Consider the following 21,202-nt stretch of genomic DNA (forward strand, 5'->3'; position numbering starts at 1 on the left):
CCAGCCGCTCCCCAGGAGCCCGTTGCTAGGGGATCCGCGCGCTAACAAGGTCCGACCCGGCCGCTTCCGGTCCGCTCCATCTTCCGCCCCCTGGACCCCGCGCCTCTCGGTGTCTTTGGTTCCGGCCGGCGGCAGCAGGAAGGGCTCGGGGCATGCTGGCCGGGGAGACGGGCAGAGCGGTCAGGCGGCTCCTGCGGGCCGGAGGCGCGGTCAGGTCAGGAACGGCGGGAACCGGGTGCGGGGGAGGGCCGCTACAGCCGCCGCCGCCGCCTCCGAAGGGGGAGGGGCGAGAAGGAAACATGGGGTTGGGTAGGAGGAGAGTGGGGGCGGGTGCGAAGGGGAGAGTAGGCCCTGAGGGGGGCAGCGTGTGGGGCCCCTCCATGGAGGCCGGGGCGGCGCGGCGGAGGCCGGAGCACCCAGGTGGGCCGGGTCCGTATCTGACACCCCGGGAGGGGGCAGCTTAGCGCCGGCTCGCAGGGAGGCCGTTGAGTGACGGGGCCCAGCCAGGCCACCCTGGCAGCAGCCTCCTCGCCCCAGGGGGGTGACCACAGCGGGCGTCCCGCCCTGCCCGAGAGGCCGGAGCGCCGCCCCGGGCGGCAGCGTGCGCGGGGGTTTCACTGCTGCCCGGGGGCACGCTCGGGTCGCGGCGCCCGCCCGGGGCATGTCGCGGCGCCGGGGGGTCGATACACGTGCGGTTCGCCCCAGCGGGAAGGCGGCCGGCCAGCGGGGACTTCGTATTTTGAAACCCTTCCTGGGTTGTGAATTCACTGAAGATCTTTGCCCCCCCTCCCCCGCCCCCCGTTTCACTTTCCGTTGTTACACATCCAGAAAATAATTTACCTCAGAGCCGAGGAGGGGGCGGTGTTGGCACGTGGACTCCGACTGCCTGGCGTTATTCTGAACTTCAGTTTACTGACTTGTCCTGTGGCCGGTTTCATTCAGCCGTGAGCCAGGATTTATTTCTTGTGTGTTACCGTGCCTGTAGAAAGAACAGGAGGACTTGTGGCGCCTTAGAGACTACCCAGTTTATTTGGGCGTAAGCTTTCGTGAGCTACAGCGCGCTTCGTCGGATCCGATGCAGTGATCACGAAAGCTTCTGCTCAAATAAATTGGTTAGTCTTTAAGGCGCCACAAGTCCTCCTGTTCTTAGGTATACAGACTAACACGGCTGCTACTCTGAAGCGTGTAGATAGAGAGATCCTCCCCCAGGGAACAGCAGGCACTTGTGTCTGTAATACTGCCAGCCTAAGGGCGACTGGATTGAGCGCAGCACCCCATCTCAGAGGGACCATATATTAGCAACTTGTGCTGAAAGCTAGTCCTCTGATTTGCAAACTTTGGATCCTTTGTTTACAGGAGAGATGTACTGATGGTGTAATAATTACCAAAGACATGACTGGGGGTAAAAACACACAAAAATAGGATTGTACCGGAGAAAAATAACAGTGTTCTGTGTATTACCGTGTCCTTGCCTATAATTCCTACATGATGTGTTAATGTTGTTACTGATTTTCCAGTAGAAGACAGCAAGCAGACTTTCCCCCTTACTTTTTTAGGCATAAAGTAATGAAGAACTGGGGTGTTGTTGGTGGAATTGCTGCTGCTCTGGCAGCAGGCATATATGTTCTCTGGGGTCCCATCACAGAAAGAAAGAAACGCAGGAAAGGTGGGGAAAGTTCTAAATTGATCAAAATTATCCATATCCAGTAACAGAAAAATGTGTGCTAATGATTAATAAATTCTCATAATATTCTCTAGAAAGGAGGAGAGAATAGTAAATTTTTCATTTTATTGTGGGTTTAAATTTCTTTTGAGCTGAGACTTTGGATGTTAGAAATGTTTTTCCTTTTCTTTTAATCATATTTTGTAAAACCTTTTGTTATATAGCAAAATTTAAATTTTGGTCAGTGGATCATGTTGCCTCCTATCTGAATTAGTCTGTATCAATAAAAGATTTTTATTTTCTATGTAAGTTTAAAATTTTAAAAATTATGATGATACATATTAGGCATGCTTTGTTTGTGTTTTGTAATATGTTTGTATTACCTACGGAAATTCAATAAAATTTAAACAAATACACAAAATAAACACCTTTTGATTGAACATAAGCACAGGATAAGTTAATGTCTTCTGCTTTGGAAAGTAAATATTCATACTACAAATAGCTAGAGTAAAGAAATATTTTACACCGATCTTTGAGAACTGGAGAGCATCCCTAATACAATACTAATCTCATAGGGAAGGAGATCTCACTAAATTGAGATGAGGTGTGCAAAGGCACATAGTTTAGGCCCCCATCCTGGAAACACTTATGAATGTGTTTAACTTCACACATCTGAATAGTCTCATACAAGCTATTCACATGTGTAAAAAATTAAGCACATATGTAAATGTTAGCAGGATTATTATTATTTTTATTATTTATTATTACTAATTATTTTATGTATTATTTTAACACTTAGGAGCCGCAGTCATGAGGCAGGACCCCAGGATCAGGGCCTTTGACCTTGCAGATAGTATAACAAGTCACAAATTGAAAATTAAATACATTACAGTTGTTAATTCCAATTTATATGGTAATTTTCAGATAATCCTACAGTAATCCATGCTTGATAGTGTTAAAGTACTGCTTTCTAAAATTCAGTCAAGAACATTTTTCAGAGAAAGTTTAAATTTTTTTTTTACAATGGCATGATTCTTAGAGACCATAACACTATTGTATGTTTGAGTGTCTTCTGATTTCTTAAATAACAGTTGTAAATACCAAATAAAAGATCACATGCACCATGTCACTTTCCATTAAAAAAAACTGTCCTAGACTCTAGAATGTAAATTGTTAATGCATATTTCCAGGGCTTGTGCCTGGCCTTCTCAACTTAGGAAACACCTGTTTCATGAACTCTTTGCTGCAAGGCTTATCTGCTTGTCCATCTTTCATCAAGTGGCTGGAGGACTTTACAGCCCAATACAAGACTGATCAGAATGAATCATCGGAGCACCAATATTTGTCCCTTACTTTGCTGTGCCTCCTGAAAGGTATCATGTTGTTAAACTTTTAAGGGATTAGGTTACATTAACAAGAAAATAATTGATAAAACCTAATATGTTACTGTTTTTAAGAAACTAATTTGCACGGTGCAGAAAGTAAGAAATCTTTAATTTTTAATATCACAGAGGTGTCTCACAACAGTTGTCACGCTCAGAATTCAATCAGAAAGTACTTTCATTTACTATAATTTAATGTAAACATTTCCTAGAGAGAAGGATATTTCTCAGATAAATACATGAAAGAGCATATGTGATGTTGGATAAAAAGATCAGAAAACTAAATTTCTTATACTTTAATGAAGATTGTGGGATTTAATAGGCAAATTTAATTAGCTGACTTGATGGTGTTCTCTATGTACAAAGAAATGACTGTATCTTGGGGTCCATTAACTCTGTTGAAAGCTCAGATTTTTTTATTTGCCCAGATTTTCATTACTATTGAGTCAATGCAGCTCCCTGAGGTAGGGTGATTTAAATCAGGAAGACTCGATTTAGTCATGGATTTCTACATAAAAGTGCGTTCTTGTTGTTTATTATAACCGTAATACATATTCTTCGCAGGTAGAGGAACTTCATTAAAATATTCCCAAACTGGGTCTCTTTTACTGCCTGCTGCCATTATAGGTTTTCCCTTCTAGTGAGAGAATGATATGGTAGATCTCAAATCAATGAAGGCTACACTCAGAAAGACCTCAAGACTTCTGGAATATGCTGCTCAAACAGTTTCACTTTTTTTCTATTGCCTGTCCCTCCCTTCTCACATTTATCTCCAGACTTCTTCTCCTTGTCCAGATCTATTCCTCCCGCAGTAGTCTTCTATTCATTGAACTTTTTGAAACTTTGCACTTTTAGAGAGAGGTAAGGGATTGTGTGTACACAAATCTGCAGAGGGACAATAAGGTTGAGGTCTGTTATGTCTCACCTCTATATATTTATTTATTTATTTTAAAACATTGTTGCTGTTAACAAGCCTGTTATCTCTGGGGACACAAATCCACAGTCTGAGAACTGCAAAACTAAGCATCTATGAGGGTATCTTCTAGGCTAAGCACTGAGTCCCATTGGGTAGATAGAAAGATTAACCTAAATAATCTATACAGAAGCCCCTGGAACCCCATAAAATTGGGTTCCTAATCCATGAACTATTGGAACTCATTTACAAAATTTTTCTTTGACATTACATGAATATATTGTCTCATACTATAGAATTAGAATTTATAATCCCTATTCCATGATGAGATATCTTTGAGCTGGAATGTATTTTAATTAAAACTACCTTTTAGATAGGTTTTTTCCTCAAAAAGCATTTTATCAAAAAAATCTGATTGATTTTTTTGATTTTTAAAAAAAAAAATAATTGATCTTTATCCACCCTGTCCTCAGGTTATTAGTTCCTTCCTAAATCCCACCAAGGAATCTCGCAAACCTCTACTTCTGAAGGAAGGATTAGCTCCACAATAAGTAATATTTCATTTTCCAAGTCCCCTCTACTCTCCTCTTTCCTTGAAAAAGGATTTTTCCATTCAAAGTTGTTGTAAAGTTGAATGAGGTGCCAGGGTCTTGCCCCTTTCCCTGCCCCCACCTGCATTGTTGTTATGGAATCTGAAGGAGAGAGCAGAGGGCGAGGTTTTAAAATAAATATAACTGGAGAACAAGGATTTACAATCATTTACAGTTGTTGAGGAAGGGAAAAAAAGGCATTCTGCAAATCATTCCTCTCAGACATAACTAAGAAATAACTGCGCAGCTGTGGATCAGTGGCTGGGGCAGCTCCTTGTACTTAAGCATGTGTTAAATCATTCCACTGTTGTAAGTGAAAAGAAATTAGGCCCACTGTATCCAGGTTTTGTGATCTAACCAATCTTAGTGGCTCCATTTATCATTTTGAATTTAATACCTCCAGCTTTATCCTGCCAAGAGGTCACAGAAGATGATGTCCTGGATGCAAGCTGTTTGTTAGAAGTGTTAAGGCTGTACAGGTGGCAGATCTCGTCATTTGAAGAGCAGGTGATTACAAATTTCAAACTAGATTATAGTATATGTTAGATACTGTGGTGATAGGTGCCTTATGTAATATATGGTATTTATAGATCTGAGTATCAAATCTGAATCCTCTTCAGCATGGTGAAAAGTTGTCTTTAGTAACTAAAAGTAAGCAGCAATGTGATTAATACATGACATCTTCAGTTTGTTTTAGAGATGCCTGATTCAGACTCTAATGCCTTTCAACTGTCAGTGTTTGGTATGATGCTGCCAGTAGTGAGTGACAAGATTCCAGGGGGTAAAATCCTGGCCCCATTAAAGTCAATGCAAGTTTTGCCATTGACTTCAACAGGGCCATGATAAAATAACCTGGATTCTGTTTCTAAGGAAGTTCCCTCTCTTTTCTTAAGGCTCCCAGATTTAGTTACACATAACCAACGGGGCTTCTAGATCTTGTACACAGTGCATATGTCTGCAAGTTGTGCAGAGACACCCAATACAGTAGATTCTACTTAATAGCAACATGTGTATTGACAACTTCCGGTTAATAGTAGCATTTTGCCAGGAACCAATCCCATTACATTGACTTTAATGTTCACAGGATGCAGATATTGGCAACAGCATGCTGCTTAGTAACACCATTCCTTTGATTCTTGGAAGAAAGGTCCCAGCTGTCAGCAGATTTGCAAGGATGCAGCCAGGGAAGGAAGTGCTAAGGATTGCCTACCCTGGCTGCAGCCCTACAAACCTGCCTGTGGCTGGTGCTCAGCCCATCCCAATGCTTCCATCTGGGGTTGCAGGCCAACAAACATGCTGCCGCACAGGGATGGCACAGAAGGTAAGAGGCTGTGGACGGGGCAGTAGTGGGTAGGGAGGCTGCAGCCCACATGCCAGAGCTGCATGGCACCTCTCCCTGCACTCTCCAGGCTGTACCCTGCTCGGGGGCTGCATCCAGGGAAGGATGTGCTGGCACATGCTAAGCTCTGACCCCCAGAGAGCACAGAGAGGGATATGAGCCCCCAGCTCCCAATAGAAACTCCATCATCCTGCTGGTTTGCAGGGGTGCAGCCAGGGAAGGCACATCCCAGCATTTCCTTTTCTCGCTGCAGCCTCGCAAACCTGCCTTCTCCTTGTTAGCAACTGCCGGATAAAGGCAACTTTTTCCTGGAAACTGAGGAGAATAAGTAGAATCTATTGTATTTGAAAAATATTTTCTGCTCCTAAGTGTGTGAAGTTGGTTGGGGTCAGTAAAGTGGTTCAGTTGCTCTTCTATAAATATCGTTGTATATTTTATACTTCATATCCAAAACAAATGATGTAAGAGTTCAATTTTGCTCTCATTGAAGTTAGTCAATTTCACCACTGACCTCAGTGGAAAGCAGGCTTTTGGGTCATTATTGTGAGTATATTTTTTGCATGTGTACTCTTCGGTATTCTTTCAGTGTTATATGCCACAAATACATTTAAAAAATATTTTGTACACTGTTGTGGGCCTAGCTTTGCAGAAAAGATTGTTAGCAAAATTGTAGCACATGCATAGGGATATAGGACTGGAAGGGTCCTCGTGGATGATCAAGTCCAGTCCCTTGTTATTGCAGGGAACACCATCATATAATCCTGTTGATAAATTTATAAAGCTCCATCTTAAAATAAGCAAGGTTGTTTGCTCCCACTACTCGTATTGGGAGGCTGTTCTAGAACCTTACTCCTCAAATGGTTAGAAAACCTTCTCATTTCCTGCTTGAATGTATTCATGGCCAATTTGTACTCATTTGTTCTTGTGCCAGCATTGTCCTTTTGCTTAAATATCTCTTCTTCCTCTCTTGTGTTTACTCCCAAATGTATTTAGAGAGAGCAATCATATCTCCTCTCAGCCTAAGTGGTTATTATTAAATTAACTGGGTCCTAAAAGTGTAATCATTTCTTCTTAAAGGAAAAATTAACACCCCATTTTGCCATTACAGATTCCTATGTGCACACACATTCTTGGTATGTTTGTTGATGCTGTCTTGTTTGATTTCCCTCTAAGTTGTATATCACCCTTTAATAGGATGCTCATGAACTATTCCATGTCCTTACATCTTCATTGGAAGATGAGCGAGATCGTCAGCCCCGGATCACACACTTGTTTGATGTGCATTCATTACAGGTAAAACTGTATAAAAATGTTATTTCCTTTTCCTTTAAAGTGATAGAGCCTGTTTAGATACTAAATATGCAATGCTGTTCTTCCATCTTTGGATAAAAATGAATTAATAAAGCTAGCAAATTGAAAAAAAAAACTTTTCAAAGCAATATATTAATTTTAGTACTTTGCATTTATATTGACCCAGTCATGCAAAGAGCTGTGGGAGTAGAGGGCACTCAGCATCACATGGGATTGGGCCCACAGCACCATCCATTTGAGAATCTCAGTATACTGTATGGATGGACAATAGGAATTGCCATAATGGCCAAGACCATTAGTCCATCTAATCAGATATCCTATCTCTAATAGTTGTCAATACACCAAGTGCTTTAGAGGGAGATACAAGAAACTATAATGGACAATTATGGAATAAACTACTCAGAGGAGAAGTTTCTTCCTAATCTTCCACAATTAGCAATTTTATTCCATCTGTTGAGCTTTTAGCAATTGTTGTAAGCAGTTGTAAGCTCTCAGTATCTTGTTGCTACAAGTTCCAGTGTTCATGGTGCATTATATAAGAAACACTTCTTTTATCCATTTTAAATTAATTGCTTTTCAGTTTCATTGGTTGTCCCTGAATATTATTTTTTAAAGGTACAATTGTTAGACTAAAATGAGAGCATATTTAAGATTTTGTAAGGTGAGATTTAATACAATATTTTTTCCTCCTCTGTAGCAGCCAGAAATAACCCAAAAGCAAATAAGCTGCAGGACAAGAGGTAACATTTTCTCCCTTGAAAAAATGTTAAATGTTTCCATTTGCTTATAGACATGGCAACAGTAGTTTTTTTACTTATTGAAGTAATATTACTATTGTCAGGGTTCCCTCCCCACTCTGAACTCTAGGGTACAGATATGGGGACCCGCATGAAGGAACCCCTAAGCTTATTTCTACCAGCTTAGGTTAAAACTTCCCCAAGGCACAAATTCTTTGCCCTTGGACGGTAGGCTGCCACCACCAAGTGATTTAACAAAGAAACAGGAAAAGGACCACTTAGAGTTCCTGTTCCCCCAAAATATCCCCCCAAGCCCTTACACCCCCTTTCCTGGCGAGACTTGAGAATAATATCCTAACCAATTGGTTACAAAGGGATCACAGACCGAAACCCCTGGGTCTTAGGACAATAGAGAAATCAGTCAGGTTCTTAAAAGAAGGATTTTATTTTAAAAAAAGGTAAAAATCACCTCTGTAAAATCAGGATGGAAAATAACTTTACAGAGTAACAAAAGATTCAAAAACACAGCAGAACTTCCTCTAGGCTTAATTTCAAAGTTACAAAAAACAGGAATAAACCTCCTTCCAGCAAAGGAAAAATTAACAAGCAGAACAAAAGATCATCTAACACGCCTTGCCTGGCTTTTACTTACAATTTGTAATATGAGAGACTTTTAGGATGGTTTATAGGAGAAGGAGTTTTCTGAATAGATGCTTCTCTGCTTCCCAAGAGAACACACCAAAAACAAAGCCTCTCCTCTCACCCCAAGATTTGAAAGTATCTTCTTTCCCCATTGGTCCTTTTGGTCAGGTGCCAACCAGGTTATTTGAAGGAGTACTTGTGGCACCTTAGAGACTAACAAATTTATTTGAGCATAAGGTTTCGTGAGCTACAGCTCACTTCATCGGGAATGCATCCAATGAAGTGAGCTGTAGCTCACGAAGCTTATTCTCAAATAAATTTGTTAGTCTCTAAGGTGCCACAAGTACTCCTTTTCTTTTTGCGGATACAGACTAACACGGCTGCTACTCTGAAACAGGTTATTTGAGCTTCTTAACCCCTTACAGGTAAGAGGAATTCTAGGCTACCCTTAGCTGTATGGTTATGACAACAATTATTTGATCTGTTTCTAGTGACCTGGAATGCATCTTTAAATGTCTCCAAAGACAACGTTAATTAAAGATTTGTAAACCGAAAGTAAAGTGTTTTTAAAAAACCTGGGTTTTAACAGCTGTAAAAAAACCAACCCCAAAGAAATAAAAAATCCAGGTATTATAATGATCATGATGAACATGGAAGTACTAAATATTAAAGACAGTTACAACTTTGTATTCAGGGTCACTTCACCCCATGTCAAGTCACTGGAAGTCTCAACATCCTTTTCATGGAAGGTTGACAAGTAACATGCTTTGCAAACACTGCAAACACCAGGTACAAGAATTTGTGTGTTTGATATTAATTATAAATAAAATAAATATAATATTAAAATTAATAAAATTAATATAATTATAAATAAAAAAGGAAAGCTTAATCAAAGTACATTCTAGTGGATTCTTTAGTGACAACTACCATCTTTTGTTTTGTGCAATCCTGAAAATTTGCAGGATTGGGGACTTACATTGTAACCACACCAGGGCAAGGACTTTGTTTTCGTATTTGTCTGTAAAGTGCCTAGGACAGCATTGGTGCGTACAAATATGTAATAATAATGAAAAAAACAAAATTGTGACCATGCTTTGTTTTATAAGTGTGGTGATTGTAACTTAAATATTGCTTTTAGTATTTGCCCTTCCGTTGCAGACACATTTGTGTTATAAGAGACATCCGGTAGCACAGGTAGCATTTTAAGACTTGATCATTCAGTCTTCAAACAGCCAGTGTTCCTGTTGATTCTTGTGCAGTAAATGTGGGATTGAGCCGGGAGTGTTGACTTCTGTGCTGGACAGAGGAAACAGTACCTAATGCTTACAGAATATCTTCTGCTGCCATTGAAAAATTCTACTCAAATATTTACAAAACAATTTCCAAAACTCTTTCTTTGCAGAAAAAAATGAACCTGCCCTCCACTGATCTAACCAGAAGATATTTTTACCCGATCTTTGATTTGTTTGTAACTAATTTTGCTGTATTTGCTGTAGAAATACAAATCCAGATCAGATTATATCTAGTTAGAGTCCAGTCCTGTGAGGTGTTAGTACCCTTAACTACCACTTAGGTCCATAGAAGTAGAGAGTGCTTGGGCCTGTTTTCATTAGGCTGAAGGTGGATTGTAACCCTGTGGACATGTGAAATGTTTTCTTTCAGAGTCCTGTGAGGTGTGATACATTTGACAGTCTTTCGCTGAGTATTCCAGCAGCCATGTGGGTATGTGCTTTCTGCTGAAGCATGATCCATTCTGTATTACACGCTGCCTTATAGTCAAAGCTTTATTCTAGACTCTAGTCCTATGTCTGAATTTAAGATGATGGGGTGAAATTGTAAATCAATAATTTAGAATTAATTTTATTAAATTTTATTAATTTTTGTTGTTGTTTTAGTAGATTTTTCTGATTCAGTATCTTACTCTGAACGTAGTGGGGCAAATTTCTAGCTGAGGTAACCAAGTGTAACTTCACTGATACCAATGGAGTTGTCTGCCTACACCAGTGATAAATTTGGCCCTGTCTGCATATCTAGAGATACCAAAGTGCAACCGAGGGCTGTGTGTTTCCTGCAAAGTCCTAGAATGTGCCTCTGCTTGCTTTCTCCCTATGAGTAGAGTGAGGACAAAGCTGCCAAATTGTAGGCTGTTAGAGCTGGTAATTTCAAGGAAGAAGCCATTTCTGTTAATCTCTAAAGCAGTGTTTCTCAACCTTTTTGATACAAGGGACCAGCTTGCTGCCTTTCTAAACTGTGTCTCATAGATCTCAGGGACCAGTACTGGTCCACATACCGGTCATCGAGAAACACTGCTCTAAAGGAGATACAAGTCTGGACAAATATTATTGTTGTGTGCAAAGTTATTATTAGATTACCAATAGTCCACTTGTATTCAAAATTTGTGTGGTCCTTGGTATTGCAAAGTTTGGGCCCCTCATATACTGTGTGCTACAAGTTTGTGTCTCCAGACAAGAGGTCCATTATCCCCTTAGTGTGTTCATGGAACAGCCATTTGCATTCATAGGAGTTTTGTGCCAATGCCTAGGGGAGAACAGAACCAGGCTTTTGACACTTTGTCTGTGCTAGTTTCCTACTTGTATACCCAAGTAGAAGATGACCCCAGCTCACCAGCAGTATAGATTTTTGCCATCGAAAAGACAGCTAAAAATAGCAAGAAAGCAATTAATGCATGAGACGTAAAATACAGCCAGAAGGCCACATTCCTGCTGGGCAAGGGGTCGGGCTGCAGAAGGTGTTTCATGGGGCACTGTGTAATTGTGGAGGGAAGTATTGTAAGAGGGCCAGGGATCCACTGGTTCAAAACCCCGCTAAGAAGGTGACACAGGAAGTGTTATGGAACAAATTACCGAGGGAGGTAATGGAATCTCTGTCTCTGGAGGTTTTTAAGAACAGGTTAGACAAACCTGTCAGGGATGGTCTAGATAATACTTAATCCTGCCTTAGTGCAGGGGACTGGACTAAATGACCTCTTGAGGTCTCTTCTAGTCTTACGATCCTATGGCTACTACTCCTGCACATAGACTATAAGGATAAACTGGGAGGAAGGAGGAGGCTTCCATTTCCCCCACCAACCTTGTGTATGTTCTCTGCTCAAAGCCCTTCTACTCTAGCTTTGTGGAGGAGCCAGGATTTAGCTCAGAATGTATTAATTCCTATTAAATAGATGACTAAAATCCTTTAACAGAATTTAATTGTGTACATCATAAAATCAGTGCAAAGTTATTTTTTCTCGCACTCAGGGTCGTCCTATGACACTGGACCACTGCCTCCACCATTTCATCTCTTCTGAATCAGTAAAGGATGTTGTATGTGACAATTGCACTAAAGTATGTAATTTTAATTTATATACTCTTCCAGCTCAGTTTCTAGATCAAGTGACTCAGAGTCAGGACTCCTAGGTTCTACTCCTTGCACTACTCCCTCAGTTTCGTCACCTCTGAAGTGTGGATACTACCTCACAGACTGTTAGGAGTCTTAAATTAGTAGTAGTTTGTAAAGCACTTTACAGATCCTGGAATACTCAGAGATTGCCAACTATTAAATTTTATAATATCCTGGGTGGGATGTTTTTTTTCTGATCTTTAAACATTGTTTTACAAATACTTGTAACTTGACTGTAGCACAGGGAGCAAGAGTAACGTGTCTAAGGTCAGACAGAGAATGGCTAAAGGTTAGACTTTAACCCAGAACTTCTGTGTTCATGGGCACTTTCTATAAATGTTTCTATTTAGTTTCACTTCTTAATTCTCATGCACTGGTATAGTTCTGCACTTCTGAAGTTACAAATAGCTGGCAAATGGTTAAATCAAAACAAACTGTTTAAACCTGAGCATAGCCCTAGATCAGAAACTACTATTTTTCGGCATATGCACACCCCCAATATTGGTTTGTGTAATTTAATATTATGGATAATTAAATGGCTGTAATTGTGTTTCCTTTGATTTCAGATTCAGGCAGAAGAGACACTGAATGGGCAAACCACAGAAAACCAGAGAACAACGTTTGTTAAACAATTAAAGCTAGGGAAGGTGAGACAAATTGATCTGGCAAATTTATTTTTTAAAGCCTTTACAGAAGTGTCTTCTAAAACAATCCAGTGACTTATCTCTTCAGTCTGTTATTTTGATACCCACTTCTTGGCATTGAGCTTGGAGCCCATTCATATTCTATTTTGCGCTTAAATGTGAGCTCATTTGGCAGTTTTGTATGCCATAACACCTTGACTCAGCAAAGCACTTAAGCCTATGCTTAACATTAAACACATGAATAATCTCACCTTAATTCTACAGTGTGTGTAAACAGATGTATTGCTGAGTTGTGGCTTATATGTCCCTTGAGATTCAGCAATAAAAATATGTGATTCTGTATTTCAGTGGTGAATGAAATAATTCCTATGTATATTTTGTTAAACACTTTGCCTTCCCTAAGCAATTGCATGTTCTTAAAATAAATAAATAAGCCCCATTCTGCGTCCCGGTGATTGGGTGGGCGAACATGGTAATAAACAGCTGAAACAACTTAGATTGTTCTGTGTTTGTGCAGCCCACAGCAAATTGGGTCTGGATCTACTACTAGAGCCCCTAGGCACGACGGTAATACTAATAACCTAATTGAAAGAGGCAGTAAAACCCTGTGCTGCATTTTGGATGTAAAACAATGTAACTGTTTGATTCTGTTTTCCACGCCGCTTGCTCGTTTCGCTGTGACCAGGCACAGAAACATTGCACGTGAAAACTTAGCTCTGGGTACAGTAGAATGCACTAACTGCAAGGGACCCGGATCCTCTGTCCTCAAGGGATTATATTGATCAGAATCTTTGGTCTGCGCTGGACAAGTTTAAACATGCATGTGTTTTTATTGACTTTTCCCACATGTAGCAAACCCTGTTAATTTTGTCCATCATCCTATCTAATAAATTATGATAGTGTTATTAGAAACCTCTCTTCTGACTGTCAGGCTTTATACTTTGTATTATAGGTATTACTTCTAATGAGCTTACATACAGATATAGTAGCAGATGAGAAACCAGTTTAGTAATCCACTTCACCATTTACTCTCTTGGACTTTAATTCTAGTTCCAAGAATATAGTTTTAAATCAAGCAGTCGTTTCTTCTTATTTTTAATATGTCTGTTGACATATTTCTGTGGAATGTGCTTGAAGCTCCCTCAGTGTCTATGTATCCATCTGCAAAGGCTGAGCTGGTCAGACCAAGGTATGCCTCTGAAACGTCATGAACATGTGCAGTTCAACGAGTTCCTGATCATGGACATCTACAAATACCACCTCCCTGTCCATAAATCAAGCCAGCATGATCTAAACCAGAAAGGCAATCCATGGATGTCGTCTGAAACAAAGGATGGGTCAGCAGTAAAAGCCTCAGGTATTTGATCTGAAAATAAAAAATATCAGGTAGTTTATCAGTGTATAAGAAAAAATATATTTATTTTGATTTTACTAAAACCTAGAAAGATCCCCTTTCCCAGCAGGCTTTGGCCCCTTGACATATATTTAAAATACAATTCTTACAAATTTACTGTTTACTCCCATTCCAGAATACTTGGAGTATAGGTGGGCTGTGGAGAACTGTGCTGCTTTAGCCCCAAAGGATGAGTGAGTTCCAAAGTCGATAGGTCCTCACAGAGAATGTCTTGTTTGTAGACCACCACTTTTAAACCAAGGGAGCTCCAACTATGACTGTATTGCAGGGGGAGTGCAGACCCTGGAGCTTTCATATAATGTGGTCACAATCAGACCCTGTGTCAAAACTAATGTTGAAATTGCAGGGCAGTTCAAGGTGTAAATTATACAGTGTTTAATGAAAGGAGCCTGATCCTACAAACCGTTGTTCATGTGAGGAACCCCATAGAGTTCATGGGGCCTGTTCACATAGGAAAGTGTATAGGATCCTGTGTCAAAAACTGTGCATTTGAAAAATGGCCCTGGATCCAGTCAGCCTTCAGTGTGCAGGGTGCCCGTTAAAGTCAGAATTCAGCTCTAAAGAAGTCTTTTGTTGGCAGGAACAGCCATTGAGGAGGCGTTAGGCATGCAGACTGTGCCCTTGCTTGATAATGCCACAACTTTTTGCTTAAAGAAATAAAGAAAATAGTCACAAACTGGAAACAGTTTGCTCAAATTTCTATGACTATATTGTATCACATCATTAGAGCTTAATTCCCTTGTTGCTGCTGGTCCCAAGTCTTCAAATGATTACTTGAATCGAAGGCTAACTACTACTTCAAATAACCCAAAAAGAGCAGGTCTCTTGCAGCCAATTGTACTATGAGCTGTTAACAGTGTCCTTGGATATAATGTTCCCCTTCCTCATTAGGGAATCGTGAGGTTTAATTAATTAATGGTAAAGTGCTTTCAAATTCTCTAATGAAAGGTGCCATAGAGAGCACAGGGCTATTTGTAATATTAATAGTTAAGCTGCAGATCAGTTAAATCACTGAATGTATCATTTCTCTGGCAGATCTGGAGCAGACATGTAGCACTAAATCATTCTTTATGAATGGTGCCTGCTCTTCTTCATTATTAACGTCCCCGATAACTTTCCCACTTGCAGTAGTTCCAGACTGCAGGTAAGACAGACTTTTGAAGTTATTTCATAATTTCTACCTGTGCTTAAAACTGATGTAGGTTAATAATTTCCTTTATTCCATCTTTACTGTGATTTGGTAGTCACATAATTTACCATTTATCCCAGCTACTGCAAGTGTCCTCCTCATTAGCAAGGGATTTCTACCCCTTTCTGTTTGGGTGATTTGGCAGTTCTACTCTGCTCCCTGTGTCCCCAGCTAGTAAAAGGAGTTGTGTGAATTATAAGTGAAGAGTTCAAAATCTCCTTTCTCTGGTTGCTTTTGCTCTGATGGAGAAAAAATCGCGAGTGCAGCAAGCTTCTTACTGCAGAGCCGTCATCTTTTAACTGCTGCCTCTTCCCTGATATCTCCCTTTTCTTTTCTCTTGACTTTTGAGAACAAATAAGTGTTTGTCATTTCGTGTAGACTTAAAAAAAAAATAAAATCTTGTATTTAAGGAGCCTGTTTTTCAGAGGAGCTGTGTGCTTGCTGCTCCCTGCAGCTTCTGTTAGAGCTGTGGGCACCCTGCTCTTGTGATGATCAGGCCTAATATTTGTCCTGTTAAATATTTTTCCCAGAGCTCTCCTAGTTTCTGAGAATATTCACTTTTCCCATGTGGCTGATATATAGCTCCTATAACGTCTGTTCTTATCTGTAATCATGTATCTTTTCCCTGGGGTATATACTGACTTAAGGTATTCCTTGCCTTTGCTTGCACCCATGACTTGTTTCAGGAAGGGTATGGTGAGATTCATAGGTTAGAAAAACAGGTGCATGGAGCAAGTACTTGAGAGGCTTCCATTATTATATAGGGATAGTGTCGTGTAGTTTTATGTTTTTTCTGTTAAAATCACATGTCCTGGGATAACTTTTACCATTGACACTGCTGCAGAACTTAGCAGTCACACACTAAAGGAAACAGGTGGGAGGCCTCCCTGCAAAATTCAGAGCCAGTGTGCTGCACAGTATGCAGTGGCCCTCTCTAGAAGACGTTCCAGAGACTGTTTTCGTTAGTCCTCAAAGCAGCAGTTCTGTTCTCCCGGATGGAGAAGAGTGAAGCATTTTGACAATCACAGTGAAGGCCTCGGGTGTTATGAGGGAATGTGTTGGTGTGAGAGTGCATCTCTTATGAAGGGGGTCCATGGAATGAAAAACATGCTTTAAAATGAACTTGCTACTGAAAATTAAAGTGACTGGTGATTCTCCAGGTACGTGTTTGATACACAAGTGCCGCTGACCTCTTCCTTTGTCTCATTTGCCCTTCAGTTCCCCAGTGTACCTCTACCGTCTGATGGCTGTTGTAGTTCATCATGGGGACATGCATTCTGGACACTTTGTGACATATCGCCGCTCTCCGCCTTCTGCCAAGTCCGCACTCTCTGTTAGTAACCAGTGGTTGTGGATTTCAGATGACACTGTGCGCAAAGCTAGTTTGCAAGAAGTGCTTTCGTCTAGTGCTTACCTGCTCTTTTATGAGCGTGTTCCCTCAAGAGTGCAGCACCAAACTCAGGAGTTCAGGGCTGAAGAATAACTTGGACCTCTGGAGAAGGATAAAACGTGAGAAAACTGCTCTTGTGAGGTGTACATTGCACCTCCTGACTGTTGTGCAAATAGCCCACTGGATGCCCTTCGATAGTCCACACCTGCCTGGCAATGGAGCCTGGCTACTGCAGGGAGCTAGTGTCTGATACCAAAACGACGCTGCCCAAAGTTGGTCTGCTGGTGCTGGGCACTCCAGAGTGTGTCTGCATTAGAGAAGCATATTTGCTGTTCAGATAATATTCTCTCTGCACCACAGATTTGAAACATGGAATTTAAAACAAGGACTTTCCAGAGCCACATCTTTTTATTCTGACCTGTATGCATGTTTTCAGGTGGAGCTGCTTAGTGTCTCCTTAAGATATTTCTTAGCAGGGGAGCCCGAGAAGTGATTGATGAGAAATTACTGTTATCAAAGGCAATGATTTAAAAAATGAAGTGCCTTGAGATTATTTAAATGGTTACATTACCATTGTCTACATTCTGGTAAACATTGATATCAAAGTGATATGAAGAACTATTAACTGAATCACATTTCTTGTCATAACCCCAGCTAAGCAACTAAACAAGTTGTCTCTACCAAACATGCTTGATCCAAAAAAACCCTTTCCTATTTGTATCTTTTTCCCCTAATATTTCATTTCTTTGTACATCATAGAAGTACTTATGTCAATCCAAACTGCAGTTTTCTGTTTCAGGGAAATACTCAAATTGTTGATCAATTAGAATTGAGACACTGATTTGTTGTTCCATATCCTCATACTGTTGAAAGATGTGAAGAGAGAGCAGTGTCTGCTAGCAATCACTATGGTAATGTCTTCTGTCTCTGTAAAACAATTTGATACTGTTGCTTTAGAGCATCAGGTAGACTGTGCTTCTCAGTGCTAATCTTAAAGGTGACTGATTGGTACTCTAAACTCACCTTTCTTATCTTAATGGTGAACACTGCCATTCCCTATCATCCCTCCTAATGAATGCCTTCTGATCTGCAATGGCGCTTGAACCGGTTGTGATTGTGAGCCTGGGATTTAAAGCAACATGTGTCATGGTGGGATAGAATACACACAATTGCATGGGCAGTGGTTGGCACTTAGTCCAGTAAAATAGTACAGTAGCCTGAACAGGTTGGTATCACTGCATTAGATATTGCTGTTTTTAAAGAGTTTGATATTAACCGTATATTGCTGCTCTGTGCTCTTTGGTGTGTAAAAAAAAAAAAGAGAGATGGGGACAGAGGCAAGAAATCCTTTTGGCTGTTTTTAAATTAATGGGGATAAAATGGACAGACATGGGAGTTCTTTTCTATTTATGTACTTTGGGTGTGTGCGTGTGAGGGAGGAAGTCAGACTAGATGTTTTCAGTGTAAAACATTGACTGACTTTTCAGACAATATCTACTGCCTCTCTAAAGTAGCTTTTTTTTCCAAAAAGTTTTTTACTGTAATTTTGTATATTTTGGATCCATATCATTCAACAGCCCAATGTTGTTCATATGCATTCGGAGCTTTTTAATAGAAGACTGAGAAAAACAGCCACAAGATCAGAGGCTATGAATGTATATAACACTTAACTGAAGTCATTCCAGAGTGGGGATCATAATCTCTACTCAGAATAATGCTCATAACCCAGAGAAGTCTGTATAAATCCATTGACCTATCCGGTCCAAAGAAATCTTGGCTTCTGTGTTAGAAGCACTTTTTTTACCTTACTAATTTTATTACTATTTAAAAAAATATGTAATACCAATGAACTTTGTGACTATTGAAATAAGACCTAACCTCAGCATGTGACCCACAAAAGCAAAAAAAGAATACCTGAGGCTGATGCTTCTCTATTGCAGATAGATAGAAGTGAGCACTATGGGCTTTGCAAAGCAGTGCTGGTTGTCAGCGGGGCAAGAAACGCATGCAAAGCATCTGTCTACAGAAATCCTGCCAGTTGTACCTCTGACCTTCAAAACATTTCCATCTGACAGTGTATATGCTGCCATAGCGAGGCTCAACAGGGTCTGCTTTGAAATTGTAACTCCTTTGATTTTGTGGGAGTGTCTGCTCACTGATAGTATTTGAACAAGTCCCTTTATTATGCAGTAATGTGTGGTGTGTCAGATACTACCCACTGGGAGGACTGTAGGCTTCAGGACTCAGCAGCCTCAATATGATTGTGTGAAGCCACACACTGCTGCAAGTTGGGTGTGTATGTGTAATGTTTTCTGAAAACTTCCTTTTGTATACACCTGCTCTTCACTAGCAACATTTCTCTGTGCCAGTTTGGGGTGAGTGAAAGGCTCCTCGCTGTCACACATCACTAAGCTACTAGTTTGCCATACTGCCACTGAACTGGAAGTTTCATTTGGGCAATAGGAATGAGTGTTGGGCAGAATCTCTTATCTTCATTGCAAGAAAGGAACAGGAGTTCTTTTCTTAGCACTGGTTGTGGAGAAGTGTCAGCATCTTGGTCATGATGCTGAGAAACCACAACTTACATTGGCTTCAGAGACTTGCAGATGGTTGGCACCCGTCACAGTCAGACCCTGGACGCAGTCTGGCCAGCTGAGCCTCCTGGGCAGATACCTTTTGAAAGCAATATGTCTCTGTTCAGGGGGAGGGGTACACCCAAATGGCTCAGCTTGTAGGATTGTGGGGCTAGTCTCTGCCAGCCAATAACAGTATTTTAATTTCTCAAAGGCTAGAGTTGTTGAAAAGGTGCTTATGAATGGAATAAAGGAATGTTATGACACATTAACCATATAGAAAACTGACCTCTGCTTACTCTGGTAGAACTAAGAAAACAGCTCTTTAATTGAATTATTCTTGTTTTAATGCAAATGTTAATAAAAGGTATGATGTTAAGAGTCCAAACCACTGCACTTCATTTCCAACACTGCTGTCTTCGAACTTCCTATTGCCTTATGGGAGTTTTTGTACCTGTCCTGTACAGTAGCAATAAAAGAACCAACTTATTAGAAAAGGTATCTGGATACAGGTGGTGATGGATTGAAACAAAAGACTAGTGAGAGGCAGCAGCAATGTCTTTTCCTTTTCTAATGCAGTGGCCTGCAATACCGGCCAGTGTGAGCTCCTGATTTGCTCTGTTCCGTGGTTGAACACAAGACACTGACAAGTCTGTAGTACTCAAAGTACGAGTTTTTAGTTAGTGTAACAAATCTTGTATACACATAGTAAAATATCAACGTGAGGGCTACACCAGCACACATGCATAGGCAACCAGTTCTTGGAGTGTTTGTGTGTATGGAGCCCCTAACCATGAGTTTGGATTCTTTTGGCCAGCATTGTCTCTTGGGGACATGCCTGCAGCTACAACCTGAGGGCATATAGGGCCCAACCAGTTCCTTACTGCCCACGGCAGTGGAACAGAACCCCTGTAGCATCCACATACTCTGCACACTAAGCAATGGTTGTTAGGTTAGTATAATTCATTAGTTAGTGTAGTTAATAGTTGTTTTTGTTACACCTTTTGGCAGTACATCTATATGTTTAGGGGCTACCATGGTACATAGCTACTGTGGCTGAGACTAAATCCTCAGGATTTAAAACTTGTCCCTCTTGTGAAGCTGCTGTACAGCTCAATAATTGACATTCTTGAAGACTATTCTGTCTCGGGTATATAGCCCTGATAAAGGTTCAGTCTGCCGCTCTTTTCCCAAGAGTATAACAAACCCAGGGAAGCCTCCTAGCTCTTCCTTTTAGACTGCTCAATGAGGGCCTCTTCAGAGCCTGGACCTAAAAATCCTCTTAAGCTGCCTCTGTCTCTTTTGAGAAGTGCCCTGTTGAGTTCCCAGGCACATTCTTTGTCGAAGAGACAGTACCCCTCTGCTACTGGGTATGGCAGAGCAGACAAGCATTCCTTCACCCAGCCGTTGTCTGAAATGGGTAGGAAGAAGCATTGCTCCAAGGACAACCACAGGCAAGGGTCACCCACCCTCGTACGCAGTAAGACAAAACCCACCATGGTTTTGAATCAGCTCATGCCTTCAGCCAAAAGGCAGTTCACAGCCCAGACCAGGTCCTTCTGACACCTCAGAACTAGCTGAACACCAGGTACTAGAGATGCCACTTGAAACTCTGGTCTGCACTTTCCCAGCTACCAAATCCTCAGTATGGATAACCTTGGTGCCCATGATTTTGACACCAGACTCCATGGTGCAGATGTTTCCAGTACAGATTTACTTGGCTCTGAAGACACTCTCAGTACCGAGTGATCTTATGGTAACCAAGCAACGAGACTCACCCCTACTATCCTCATCAGCCAACAGAGGTGCTTCTGTCTTGGTACCAACTTCTAATCTACCACAGTACCTATAAACTCACCTGTTAAGTCTGCGTTGCAGGAGGATCCTATGATACCTAACAGGGTAGCTCCCCTGCATGAGGAAGAATATTCATTTTCTTTCTCTCCTTCACATAGTAAGGAAGATGGTCTTCCTCTGCACCTCAGTTTCACACTTTCGAGCATCACTGGTCTGATA

The 21,202-nt window shown here is 40.9% G+C and overlaps 2 protein-coding genes across 4 annotated transcripts in view; one reads left to right on the forward strand and one right to left on the reverse strand.

Annotated features, from left to right (window-relative positions):
- The window catches only part of SVOP (SV2 related protein), a 45,056-nt gene extending 43,521 nt beyond the window's left edge, over window positions 1-1,535 (reverse strand). The window contains exon 1 of one of the 2 annotated variants that reach the window (XM_084649396.1): window positions 841-1,535. In XM_084649396.1, coding sequence (XP_084505522.1) covers window positions 841-938 — 98 coding nt within the window. In that variant the 5' untranslated portion in view covers window positions 939-1,535. The remainder of the gene's footprint in view (window positions 1-840) is intronic. The other variant, XM_084649393.1, reaches the window with a different exon arrangement.
- USP30 (ubiquitin specific peptidase 30) lies at window positions 56-19,574 on the forward strand. Of its 2 annotated transcripts, XM_084649398.1 has the most exons (13): window positions 56-214; window positions 1,557-1,666; window positions 2,854-3,036; window positions 4,952-5,055; window positions 7,082-7,180; window positions 7,896-7,938; window positions 9,272-9,366; window positions 10,240-10,299; window positions 11,835-11,921; window positions 12,543-12,623; window positions 13,758-13,977; window positions 15,070-15,178; window positions 16,442-19,574. In XM_084649398.1, the coding sequence occupies exons 1-13, from the start codon at window positions 153-155 to the stop codon at window positions 16,704-16,706; spliced, it is 1,518 nt and encodes a 505-aa protein (XP_084505524.1). In that variant the 5' UTR covers window positions 56-152; the 3' UTR covers window positions 16,707-19,574. The 2 variants fall into 2 exon arrangements, with proteins under 2 accessions (XP_084505524.1, XP_084505525.1); XM_084649399.1 differs by lacking the exon at window positions 2,854-3,036.
- The last annotated feature ends 1,628 nt before the right edge of the window (window positions 19,575-21,202 follow it).

Source organism: Lepidochelys olivacea (genome assembly GCF_965140295.1).
Source record: "Lepidochelys olivacea isolate rLepOli2 genome assembly, chromosome: 15".
Lineage (NCBI taxonomy): Eukaryota > Metazoa > Chordata > Testudines > Cheloniidae > Lepidochelys > Lepidochelys olivacea.

Bases quoted from the DNA above. Each gene is read 5' to 3' on its own strand.
- USP30 (XM_084649398.1), top strand. From the start codon at position 153: ATGCTGGCCGGGGAGACGGGCAGAGCGGTCAGGCGGCTCCTGCGGGCC. The intron at 5,056-7,081 runs GTGATTACAAAT...ACCCTTTAATAG, and splicing joins TCTCGTCATTTGAAGAGCAG to GATGCTCATGAACTATTCCA. The intron at 15,179-16,441 runs GTAAGACAGACT...TTTGCCCTTCAG, and splicing joins GCAGTAGTTCCAGACTGCAG to TTCCCCAGTGTACCTCTACC.